The sequence below is a fragment of the Haliotis cracherodii genome, unplaced genomic scaffold (assembly GCF_022045235.1).
Source record: "Haliotis cracherodii isolate W230 unplaced genomic scaffold, xgHalCrac1.p SCAF_18, whole genome shotgun sequence".
Classification (NCBI taxonomy): Eukaryota; Metazoa; Mollusca; class Gastropoda; order Lepetellida; family Haliotidae; genus Haliotis; species Haliotis cracherodii.
The window spans coordinates 12,654,640-12,666,705 of record NW_027266273.1 but is presented as its reverse complement, the minus strand read 5'-3'; the positions used below and the strand labels follow the sequence as shown (position 1 = coordinate 12,666,705).

The 12,066-nt window shown below is 40.3% G+C and overlaps 1 protein-coding gene across 1 annotated transcript; it reads right to left on the bottom strand.

Moving 5' to 3' along the window:
• Window positions 1–426: 426 nt before the first annotated feature.
• LOC139465270 (uncharacterized) lies at window positions 427–10,379 on the bottom strand. The gene is made up of 3 exons (XM_071246947.1): window positions 9,985–10,379; window positions 2,489–2,583; window positions 427–989 (listed from the first exon to the last, which is right to left on the bottom strand). The coding sequence occupies exons 1-3, from the start codon at window positions 10,342–10,344 to the stop codon at window positions 557–559; spliced, it is 888 nt and encodes a 295-aa protein (XP_071103048.1). The 5' UTR covers window positions 10,345–10,379; the 3' UTR covers window positions 427–556.
• Window positions 10,380–12,066: the final 1,687 nt, after the last annotated feature.

Sequence of the window (12,066 nt, the reverse complement as noted above, 5' to 3'; positions counted from 1 at the left end):
ATGCCCATTTATAATTTCAAAATAAGTTGCTGATTTGCTAAACGAATACGCTGGTATACTTCACAATATTTTGATGATACGCACAAGTTTTATTTTTGTAGCTTATCTGTAATGTTCGTTGCGTATTTGATACGCTTGGATTATATTTCATTGCGTATTTCTGCATTTCTAATGCGTATTTTACGCAAATACGCAGCTTATCTGGAGCTCTGGCCGGATCTGTAAATTATAATGAGCAAGTAAGGTTGTACGCCGCTTTTAGCACTATTCCAGTAATATCTCGGCGGGGGACACCAAAAATTGGCTCCTTACATTGTACCCATGTGGGGATTCGAACCCGGGCCTTCGGCGTGACGAGCGAACGTTTTAACCACCAGGGTACCCACCGCCCTTTGTTAATTATAGGAAATGAGAAAAAAACACGTCTGATTATAAATATCTTTATTAAATATTTGATTCAATATGAGATATAATACTGATTGGTCATAAGATAATAAGGAGGAGAGAAAGACATTAAGGTAAAGATTGTGCTAGAAGAAATCTCAAATCATCAATTTTACTTCTTTACTGGTTTCTGCTGGGTCCATACTTTGACAAATTCCTCATAATTAATTTTCTTGTCATCATCCTTAACCCATGCAATTAGCAAATCAGATATTTTTTCAGCTTTGATGTTGAGATCCGCATCCGACTGAATGCTTTTGATGAGTTCATCTTTTGTAATAAACCCGCTGCCATCTCTGTCAAGAAGACGAAATGCAGAACGCATAATTTCTGCAGTCAACTGGATACCAAACACGGCCAGGAATTCTTCGTAGTCGAGCTTCGAGTCGGCATCCTTGGCGAGAGCTTGTAGAAGTTCGGCAATTCTTTCGGAGGAGACGTTGAGTTCGGCCATAGTTTTAGTGGCGTTGATGACCTCATCCCTCGTGAGGAACCCACTCTTGTCCTTGTCCAGGATCTTAAAGGCGCGCCTCAGTGCCATTTCCCTGGACAAGATGAAAATATTAGGATGAAACAATTACAAGAGTCATAAGGAGATGAAGTATGCCCCCGATCTGGTACCCCACTTTCACCATCAGACTGATCTGTATAGCCAGTTTCATCAAGAAATATTCAACAGCTTTGGAGTTATGCTCCGGAAAAAACACTGCCCTCGTTTTCTGTGAAGTCTAACATGTCGTCATGGAAACAAAAACAAATTTTTAAAATCCCAAATCATCAAAAGGTACCAGTTCACCTATAGACTGATCTGTATAGCTAGTTTTAACAAGAAATATTCTACGGTATAGGAGTTCAGCTCCGGAAACGGACGGACGGACATGCTGATCGCTAATCCCCCTGTTTTTTTCTAAAGGGGAGGACAATACTTTCCTTCTACTAAACATGGTATTTTTTCGAAATGAGTGAGTGAATGCTTCGCGTTTGACGTCACTTTCAGCAATATCACCATAATGGATTTCACACAGTGTACGCTTGTCGGGAATCGAACCCGGGCCTTTGGTGCGACGAGAGAACGCTTTAACCACTGGGCTACATCACAGCCCCTTACCGGAATAAACAGAAGCAATGTCAAACGGACTGTCTACTCGGCGACCCCACTAAACCATCAATGCATAATCTCCAAGCTGTAGCAATTATGTGACGATATAATCCGTATTAACGCCGCTTTGAACATTATGTCAACAACACTTCATAGTATCGGTTTGATGTGGGGGAGAAAAGCCCGAAATGATGCAGGTCTTGGGCGTTGATCACCTGGAGCACGGGTATGGTGTGCACAAATTAAGGATCATAGGTTAAATCTGAGATTCGAAACAGTGATCAGCGCAACTAAGGGACGCAACTCTGCACGGCGAATTGCAGAACATATATTTACATAGGAACTAGTGGATCCCTCGTTCTGAAAATGGCTTCAGCTTTCTTTGTTTAGTAGAAAATAATGCTATATGTAATAGTTGCTAACTGGATTTTTTTTTAATTTTAAAAAGAGGAAAATCCTTGCAAATTCGAGATTCAAGTAGATTCATGACATAACATGAATTTTTTCCGCCCATATGTCCAGTGACCAAACAGGAAAATATCGCACTGAGAGAAATGGGCAGTTTCTACGTAATGTGTGAAAGTACACCTCATGCTCTGCTACGGCAATGCTGTTTTTCATCCCTCAACTGGGATTTAGGAATCAATGCGACGAAATTACGACGCGTGTTCATTCAATCTGGATCTTTGGAAATATGTCCTGAAATGTGAGTCGACGATTGGGTCAAACATGTGTGAGAAACATCTCATTCGTTGATGCATGTCATCGTGTCCCAATCGATGTTCATAATATCAATCACTGGATTGCCTGGTTTAGACTCGATTATTTACAGACCGCCGTCATATAGCTGGAATATTGCTGAATGCGGCAACAAACAAACAAACAAACAAACACAACTAGACACACAATCCTTGTTCTAACCGGGTTTTTCACTTAATTACGTACTTCATGGCACTTTTGGGGATCTTCTTAATGGCGGCCATGTACTCGACAAGTGTCACCTTCCCATCCTTCGTCATGTCAATTCCATCGAACACTTTCTGCAACAAAATAGTATCACAATTGAATGTTAGCATACAGGCTTCGAACTGATAATCTTTAAGCTGTACAGCCACTTTGAACGATACATGTTTTACGTCAGTCGGAGTATAACATCTAACAGTCTAGCCAAAATGCAAGAAAAATGTCTTTCCTCTAAATGAAAGGGACAAAACCCTTTCCATGTCCATAAGATCTCGATAAGAGTCGACTGTAAGATTCCACTACCATGAGCACGTGTTTGTGAATCAATATCAAACCGTGATGGTAACAGGTGTTTGCGAAAAGGTGAGCGTATCCTGTCCCAACGGTGCATTCGTCACAAACACATGCAAAGGCAAGTCAATTGTTCACCTAAAATCGACACCGGCATATCCTATTAAGATACCGAATAACTACCCACTGTCCCACGTAATGTTTGACCTATTTCACTGTTAAAATATTCAACATCACTTTTAGGAAGATTTGCATACTTCTCGTGGAACATTGTCCTCGGCAGCATTGCCTGTCGTAAGCTTCCGAATTACACCATCACAGAGAATGTTAAAAAATACCATTTATGTTTTGCCATAACCGTTCCCATGTTGCATCACTATGGATTGTCAAGATACGGTTTTAGATGTGTTTTTTTTATTGTTTGATGAGGGAACTTATATTTGTTATCATAATTTTAGGCAAATATGCGTTTTCAGAATTATTACAATTTCAATTACGATAGAATACGGTTATTTTATGTGTTAGTTTAAGTTCCGAAAGCGTTAAAGACAGTAGTTTACAGTACGTATTTTAAAAATATGCGATGTTCATTTTAGAAGCATGTCTTAGTTTTAGCGTTTAATACAGAATTGGAGAAGCAGTTTAAACTATTGTTCACAGAAAATGTTTCCGTCCACAACATTTGCCTCTCAACAAAACAATGTCAGAGACATTATGCCAGTCCCCGAACATCTTCCGGAGCCACGGAGTTAACTGACTTTAAAAGTCTAGTCTCCACCCTTGCCGAACTAAGCCGGAATTCCTGGGTTCGACCGTAGCACCACCAGTGTCTATTTCGGGTTATATCCCTTCTAAGCCTCCCATGGACCAATCAGATTCCACCTCTCGTATCACTTGCATTTGCCTTTAAAAAATGGCGGCGTCCATTGATAATCATGATCTATATTGTAATAACACGGGTCTTGCATCGCGAAGTGCATCAAATCACGTGAGCACCTTGATAAATAACATGAACAGATTTGGAAAATATCTGTTGAAAACGAGTTGGCGGCACACCTGCTTTGCCAATCCTGCAAACGACAGATATCTGCACGACAGTTTACGAACCAGATATCGACCACGTTGCGTGATTGGACTATACATAGACTCGTTAGTCCAGCCAAAATGTAACTCCATAATACCAGCCTAGTTCGGCAAGGTTTGGAAACTGGACTTTAATAGTCAGTTAACTCATTTGCCTCGGGAAGATGGTCACCGAAATGAGATTACATACCCTAGAAATGTACTTGTTATTTTGTAGTATAAATAAGATATGTTTGTTTGTTGTCTAACGCCGCAGTCAGAAATATTCCGGCTGTATGACGACGGCCTTGAACAATCCTGTGATTGTGCAAAGTCACTAATAAGGAGATTCCCCAAAGAAGCTATAATAGTTAATGGTCGGTATCCGTGGTGTTCATCATATAATGGTTTTATTACACGCGAGAAACCTATGATTGTGGGTTCGAATCCCGGTTCGCCCCGATTATGTTTCTTGGTCAGCATATCCGTGCTCGTGGGTTTCACCGAAGTGGTAAACGTCTGAGACCTGCATCACTTCGGGCTTTCCTCCCACATTAAGCTGACACGCCGCGATATAACTGGAATACTGTTAAAAGCGGCGTTAAATCCAACTCACTCACACTCGTGTGGATGGAATTCACAATACGATATTTTACGAACGTTTCGTGGGGGTACTACACTCGATCGAAGCGTTCTCAGTCTGTCATACATACCCTGAAACAAATACATCCAAAACAATCTATGCAAGTCGATATTTGTGGGCAAGTCCAGATTACTGCAGTATCTGAAAATGAAGAGAGTCTCTGGGCTCCTCTTTATTATATTTTACAGAAATAATTCAAGAACTGTTTTTATCTATGACATATGTTCATTTCAGAGACAAGATGTTAATTAAAAGCGTGGGTGTGACTTTAGTGTTTGTTTATTGTTCACGTCGTACTCACAATATTCCAGCTGTTTGATGGCAGTGTGTAAATAATGGAGTCTGGACCAGACAAACGAGTGATATTGTGAGCAACGCTGCAAGCCATCGGGGAAGGATGACACGCAACTACTCCATCTATTAAGACGACGGCTGCAGGGGACCCATTCGAACATCCGGAATCCTGGGTTGTTAGATTTATTATACTCTTTTTTTGTCCGCTGCCACATGTTACACTTTCTGTATTGTGAACATTGTGTTGACGACGCTTCGACCTGATAATCTATTATCTGGGTTGCCATAGATCGCAAACTGAACGTTATGTTTTACGCTAATCGGAGTATAAAAACTAAACGTTTAGCTGAAATGCGAGAAAAATGTCTTGTTCTCTAAATAGATATAATACATTATAACTGGCATCAACATCTCCAATTAAGATATCGAATTACTATGTTTTGATAAATCGCAGTCGACCCGTCTTCAGCAACCCATGCTTGTCGTAAAGGCAACTAAAAGGATCGAGTGGTCAGGCTCGCTGACTTGGTTGATGCATGTCATCGTATCCCAATTGCGTGGATCGATGCTCATGTTGTCAATCACTGGATTGTCTGGTCCAGACCTTATTATTTACAGACCGCCGTCATATAGCTGGAATATGGCTGAGTGCGGCGTTAAACAGCAAACAAACAAACTGTTATTTAACTACTTAATAATATATTATATATCCAAACAAAAACAACCCTTCAGTATCGTGGGCTATTCTTTCAATGTTTCCGTTTCCTTTGTCATCCCAAATCCGGGCAGGTATGTAGTCTGGAGACGCCCTGGTTCTGTATAAATAAAGATCATTAACGGGTAATTGAATCACCGCGCACACCGTTTCGATACATGCCTGCACAATCGGCTATCTCCGTCAAACTACGACAGCATCCGTTTACCAAGATCCGTGATCCGCTCGGTGTGTTCAGATTGTAGACTTGCCCACATGCGGCAGTCAACAGAGAAACCTTGAACTTTGGCGGAACAAGATTGATGGGTGAAGCACGCGCCCCTGAACGCGCCTAAAATAGCAATGCGTCATGCATCATCAGGTACTGGTGTCGGGAAATATAAGACTATCACATTTCTCTGGAATTGTAATGGGGTGCATTAGCAACGGACGACAAATTTACAGCCTTCCTCTGATTATCTCGCCATGTTCGTGATAAGTCGGGCATCTCCTGTATGCGCAAAGTGAGAAGACAGTCTTAGAACGGTGATTTCTGTTTTTTTAATGCTGACATTGTTGATTATATATTGTGATGAAAAATGTTCTTGATATAATCTTTAATATGTGTAATTATTCTTAAGTACTTAAGTTTCATTTAGATAAAGAATGCTAAAGGGAGAATTCGTTTTAGGGACTCGCCATTGAACATGGGGGGTGGGGGGGGGGGGGGGGTTGCGATTTGTATGAGGAGTTTATCATATTCATCACACACACGCACGTAAACACGCAAGGGCACACACACACACACACACACACACACACACACACACACACACACACATTGTGTACACATTAAGCATTCTCTGAAAGATAACATTTTGGGGTGAGAAATAAAATAAGATACCAACACAGCTGTAGAAATTATGAAAGAAACATCTACATGATGTATCATACATGATAATATGACGAGAATAATTTCATTTTGTTTCAATGATAATTATTTAAAATTTGTATTTAATTTTGTATTAAAGGCACCAGGTGACGGGATGTTTTGAAGAATTTAAACTTTATTCGAAGATCGTGATGTGAGCTTGAGTGTATGACGTGTAGATTTCACTGTGTTATAGTGTATAACGGGGTTTTACAGAACTAGAAATATTGCGCCCTAAAATTTAAAATGGGCCAAATGATTTGCACTCTGGGTACCAAAGGAACGCAATTACGTCTAGTTGAATCATTGAAACGGATTCATTTGTAGCATACATTGTTATATTTAACCGAACTTAATTCTCATAATATATAAGACGTTCAGATGTTCCTCACTCATTCACAATTTTGTTACAAACGGGAAAATCACCCTTAATAATTAGCTCAGGGCTTCAGAGAAAGTGGAGTGGTATGACGTCATGGAAGAAATACGTGCCCCATATGGCGAGTCTGTAGACATCAAGTAGGGAATGGTAGTGAACCCATGACCTTTTTCATTGTCTGGACCCCCAGTAAGCATTTTTCAGATTCTCCAGGGTTCACAAATAAATAGGCCCCAGTAAATCCCTCGTGAAAGGGAAACTCCGTATTCAGCATGAGTAAGGGAGTGAGCATGGTTTTACGCTGCTTTTAACAATATTCCACTAATATCACGGCGGGGGACACCAGAAATGGGCTTCACACATTGTACCCATGGGCTACCCAACCGCCCCGTATTCAGCATGAACATGAATGGGTGTAGGGATATGAGTAGCATAGATAAATGACATAAGGTGGAAGATATTAGAAAAGTGAACAGATGGATAAGTTTGTTGACATTAAGCTTTACGTGTTTATGGTAGACCATTGTTCTGGGCACCGTTTTAATCCGTAACCCGCCTTATGGACGGAATTTTGTTGTTGTTGTTGTTGTTCTTATTATTATTAGTAGTAGTAGTAGTAGTAGTAGTAGTAGTATTTTTATTTTTATTATTATTTACAGATTAAAATAAAAAATGCAGCAAAGAGAGTGTGCGTGATCCTGGCACAGTCAGGCTGGTAAGGCTCATCATCAGCTCAGGGCCCTTGCCCCCTCTACACGCAGCCCAGACAGCGAATGGGGCTTCTCCCAGGAAGCGCTGCCTCGTCAAACCCACTCAGAACTTGTCGGTGAATGTGAAGACTCCCCAAGACTGCAGCCTTCTGCATTACCCAGATTGTCAGAAGGTTTGTATTTATGGTAGCAAACCCGGGTACTCTCCCACTGTCAGTCAACAGATTGGGAGGTACCAAACCTAAGGCGCCAAGAACAATGGGGAGTCTGACAACTTGGTACTTAGGATGCAAGCGTGACATTTCGAAAGCGAGGTCCGCATATTTGCCATGTTTTTCCTCAATTTTGTCAATCACATTGGTGTCAAATGGGACAGAAAATTCAATGATATAAATAATTTCATTGGATTTATCAAAAAGGACAAGATCAGGTTTGTTGGCCTGGATGTCTGAGGCTGTAAACCGGCCTATTCCAAAGAATTTTGTCATTTTCCGTGACGCACTCTATACATTCCGGGTCGTACCATGGGTGGACCTGTGTCAAAACCACAAGCATGGCGAAGACGGTAATAAAATGATCGAGCTACACAATCATGTCGTTTAAGATACTGTGTTTGTGCCAAAGCTGGGCATCCACTTACAATGTGTTGGACAGTCTCATTAAATTCATTACATAATCTACATTTCATATTTACATTTTGATGCAAAACCACACATTGACGGTTTCGAGTGGGAAGTGACTGGTCCTGAGCAGCAAACAGAAAGCCTTCAGTTTCACTTTTCAGGCCAGACGACTTCATCCAAGCGAAGGACTCTGCAGGATTGCCTACCTTCTCAACACAGATGCAGTGGTCGTTCGGAAAACCTCTCCTTGAAAAACTGTGTTTTGGGCCGACTTGATATGGCACTTCGCTTGGTTGACACTCATTTCTGTACCGTCCAGCAGTAGAGAACCATCAACAAAATCAACACCGACATGGAGATTATGTCCCACATCCTTGGCTCGTTTTAGAAAACTGTGGAATGCCTTGTTTTAATCATGGGTCTTGACATGCTTCACAAGAGGATCATCCGACAAGTAAATGTGTGCAAAAGTACACAAAACAATTCTATCATGAAGAGCCCCACATTATTAATATTATTATTATTAGTTACTCGTTTGATGGCTGAGATATTGCCAATTCGACGTTACATTTTAACTGACTCACTAGATGCTATTATTATTATTATTATTATTATTATTATTATTATTATTATTATTATTCAATACGTATCGGTGATTCGTTAACCCGGACTGGATCCGTACGGATCAACAGGGTTTCACTTTATACGAACACGATTATGTTAAAAATATTACTCGAAGACAGATGTAACCTTGATACATCCGATGATTACTGGCAGCTGTCTAGATTCTGCCCGCGGCCTGCAGATGGCGCTGTGCCAAGGTGCGGCACGTACAGATATGGTGTAGCATCCCTTCCTATCATTAACTTTCACTCCATGGAGTATGGCCGTGCGATATAGTGCGCAACTAATGTTTGACGTTCTCATCTGCTTTGTCGATTTACTTAGTCCTTGGGACAATACTGTTGCCAAGCAATAAAAGTTGTCAAAGAAGCAAGAAAGATATTGTTCTCATGACTGACGCTCGTGATTATCAAGGTCAAATCGCGTACTGCATTTTTTAGTCCTGTAAACTATCTTAGAAACGTTTCGGCATCATACAGAAAGCTGACCCGTTACATCATAACAGTACTAATTTCTAAACTGCATCGTACATATAATATTACGTTAAGTCGACACCATACTCAGTTCAGACATAAACAATGTTACGTGAACACATGATGTCACCACTGACTTCCAGTGATCGGTACATATAATTTTCACTATTTTGCACATTATGCCCATCGGAATCTCGGCGGATAATCGAGACTGGTTATTCTCACGTATGCCGAAAACTATTTGAGAAATGTGTATGTTATGTACTCCTTCAACAGAGTGTATCGGTAGCTGAATGCATGAGTAGGCACAACATTTTGCCAAAGGGCCAATTCTTTGTTTGTTTGTTGTTTAACGCCGCACTCAGCAATATTCCAGCTATATGACGGCGGTCTGTAAATAATCAAGTCTGGACCAGACAATCCACTGATTGATATCATGAACATCGATCCACGCAATTGGGATACGATGACATGCATCAACCAAGTCAGCGAGCCTGACCACCCGCCTCTTACGACAAGCATTGTCGCCTTTTACGGCAAGCATGGGTTGCTGAAGAACTTTTCTCATTTTCATCACTGACATGTCATCACTAAGAATACTAACGCACATCAATCAGATGATGCTGTTCTTTTAGTCGTGTACTTCCTTATTGAAAACAGCAGAATAAACAATCCATTCACAGATGTTGTGAATAACCTAACCAGAATTGGCACTTTCACTATGGCAACCAGACCTTGTGACGTCATAGCTTACCTTGGCTTCAGCTTCGCTGCCGCAGAAACCTCTGTTCTCTAAGACAGTTTTCACCTCAGCATATGAAAGATTCCCACTTTTGTCCTTGTCAGCTTCGTCAAAGTCAAACTTGTACTTCTCCACTTGTGCTTGGGCCCATTCTTCTGTCATTTTGGGAGTGGTGGTAACTTTCGGTGCAGCTCGCACAACTTTCGGCAGTGTTGTAGGTTTGGGTTGGGATGTTTTCTGAACGGGAGCTGCTTGAGTGACTGGTGCGGCTGCCGGTTTAATTACCTGCGCGGGCTTGGGAGCTGGTGGGTCCGGATTTAGCTGTATATAAGGCTGCAACAGCTTACCGATGAAGAAAGTAGCCGACAGCATCTTTGCCCAGCCTCGCTCTCACTGTTTGGGTAGCGCTTCCTTCACTTTCACCTTTGTGTCGGCGCGTGGCATTTATTCATAGCCAGTGACGAATTGGGGGTAAATATAGCACATTGTTCCCGTACTGGACCACGTGGCCGAACTATATTGATGTAGTGCGGGCAGTGTTGATCAATTGGATAAGTTACACCCGTTTTCTCGCTGTTCCTCCGTGAGGGGAATTGCTGAGCTTGACATGAACACGGATATATATCATTGGTGCAATGATTGTTTCTGAGCGCGAGGTTATATCGTGGTTTGATGATGAAGAACACTCTCTCTCTCTCTCTCTCTCTCTCTCTCTCTCTCTCTCTCTCTCTCTCTCTCTCTCTCTCTCTTATTGAAAGGACGAATTAAAAACCCTTTGTTTTGATAGCATAAAACCATCTGACATTGTGAATCACTTAAAACTGTGTTTAATAATAACATCCTATACGAAGAACAGCAAGACTTTTATAATACCATAAACCATTTTGTGTAATCCTTGTCTGATTCTACTATTGAAGATAATATTGATATAAACAGTGAATTTGATATAGATATAAATCACAGTGAAATAGTTGATGCTATAAATGATATCAAAAATGGTAAATCCCCTGGTTATAGTGGAATACCGATAGAAATATTTTTTAAATGCCCCTACCATATGCATTGAAATGTTACTTTCACTATTTAATCTCATTTTTGATACTGGTGTTTATCCTAAAGCCTGGTCACTAGGTGTAATTATGCCTCTATTTTAAAAAGGCTGTAGAAACAACCCTTCTGATTATAGACCCCTCTCTTTACTTAAGTGTTCAGGGAATATATTTGCTAAGATAATGAGTAAACGTTTAAACGATTGGGCAGATCAAGATAGTTTTTTAGTACCTCAGCAGGGTCCGGGTTTAGATAAGGATTTAGAACATCTGATAATGTGTATGTTATCAATACTTTAATTGAAAAATACTTATTGTTACATAAAAGTAGATTCATAGATCTTATGTCAACGTTTGATTCAGTGTGTAGGACAAGTTTATTTTACAAACTCTGGATAGGTAATGTTAATGGTAAAATATTTAGAATACTTAAAAATATGCATGAAAATGTTAAATCTTGTATATTTTTTTATGGTGGCTATACAGACTTTTTCCATTGCCAGTCAAGGGTTACGACAGGGATGAGAGTTATCTCCCTTCCTGTTTTCATTCTTTGTAAATGATATTGTTGATTTTCTTAATTCAAACGGGCAACGTACAACTGTAATATCCAATTAGGTATGATTGAACGTTTTCTTATGTTTGCAGATGATATGGTCTTTTTTGACAGTACAGTCGTGGGGTTGCAAAGACGCCTCGACAAAATGAAAATTTATTGTTATGAATCCAAATTGTCTATTAATATAAGCAAAAGTAAAGTTATTGTCTTTAGACGTAGCGGTCGTCCACGAAGATATTAACAGTTTTGGTTTGGCACTGAAAATTGAAATTGTTCCTACTTATAAATATTTAAGTGTTCATCTTTCATCATCCGGTAGCTGGTACTTTACACTGACGACACTAGCTCTACAAGCGACGAAATATATTCTCGCTTTAAAAATCAGGCTCAAAGGATTTTATGAAACTTCCTTATAATGTACTTTTACAGATATGTGATGTCAAAATACTACTTGTTCTTCTCTACTGCTCAGAGATATGGGGCTTT

Coding starts and splice junctions, on each gene's coding strand:
- LOC139465270 (XM_071246947.1), bottom strand. CDS start 10,344: ATGCTGTCGGCTACTTTCTTCATCGGTAAGCTGTTGCAGCCTTATATA. Junction 2,584..9,984: donor GCAGCGAAGCTGAAGCCAAG/GTAAGCTATGAC, acceptor ATTTTGTTGCAG/AAAGTGTTCGATGGAATTGA. Junction 990..2,488: donor ATCCCCAAAAGTGCCATGAA/GTACGTAATTAA, acceptor CATCTTGTCCAG/GGAAATGGCACTGAGGCGCG.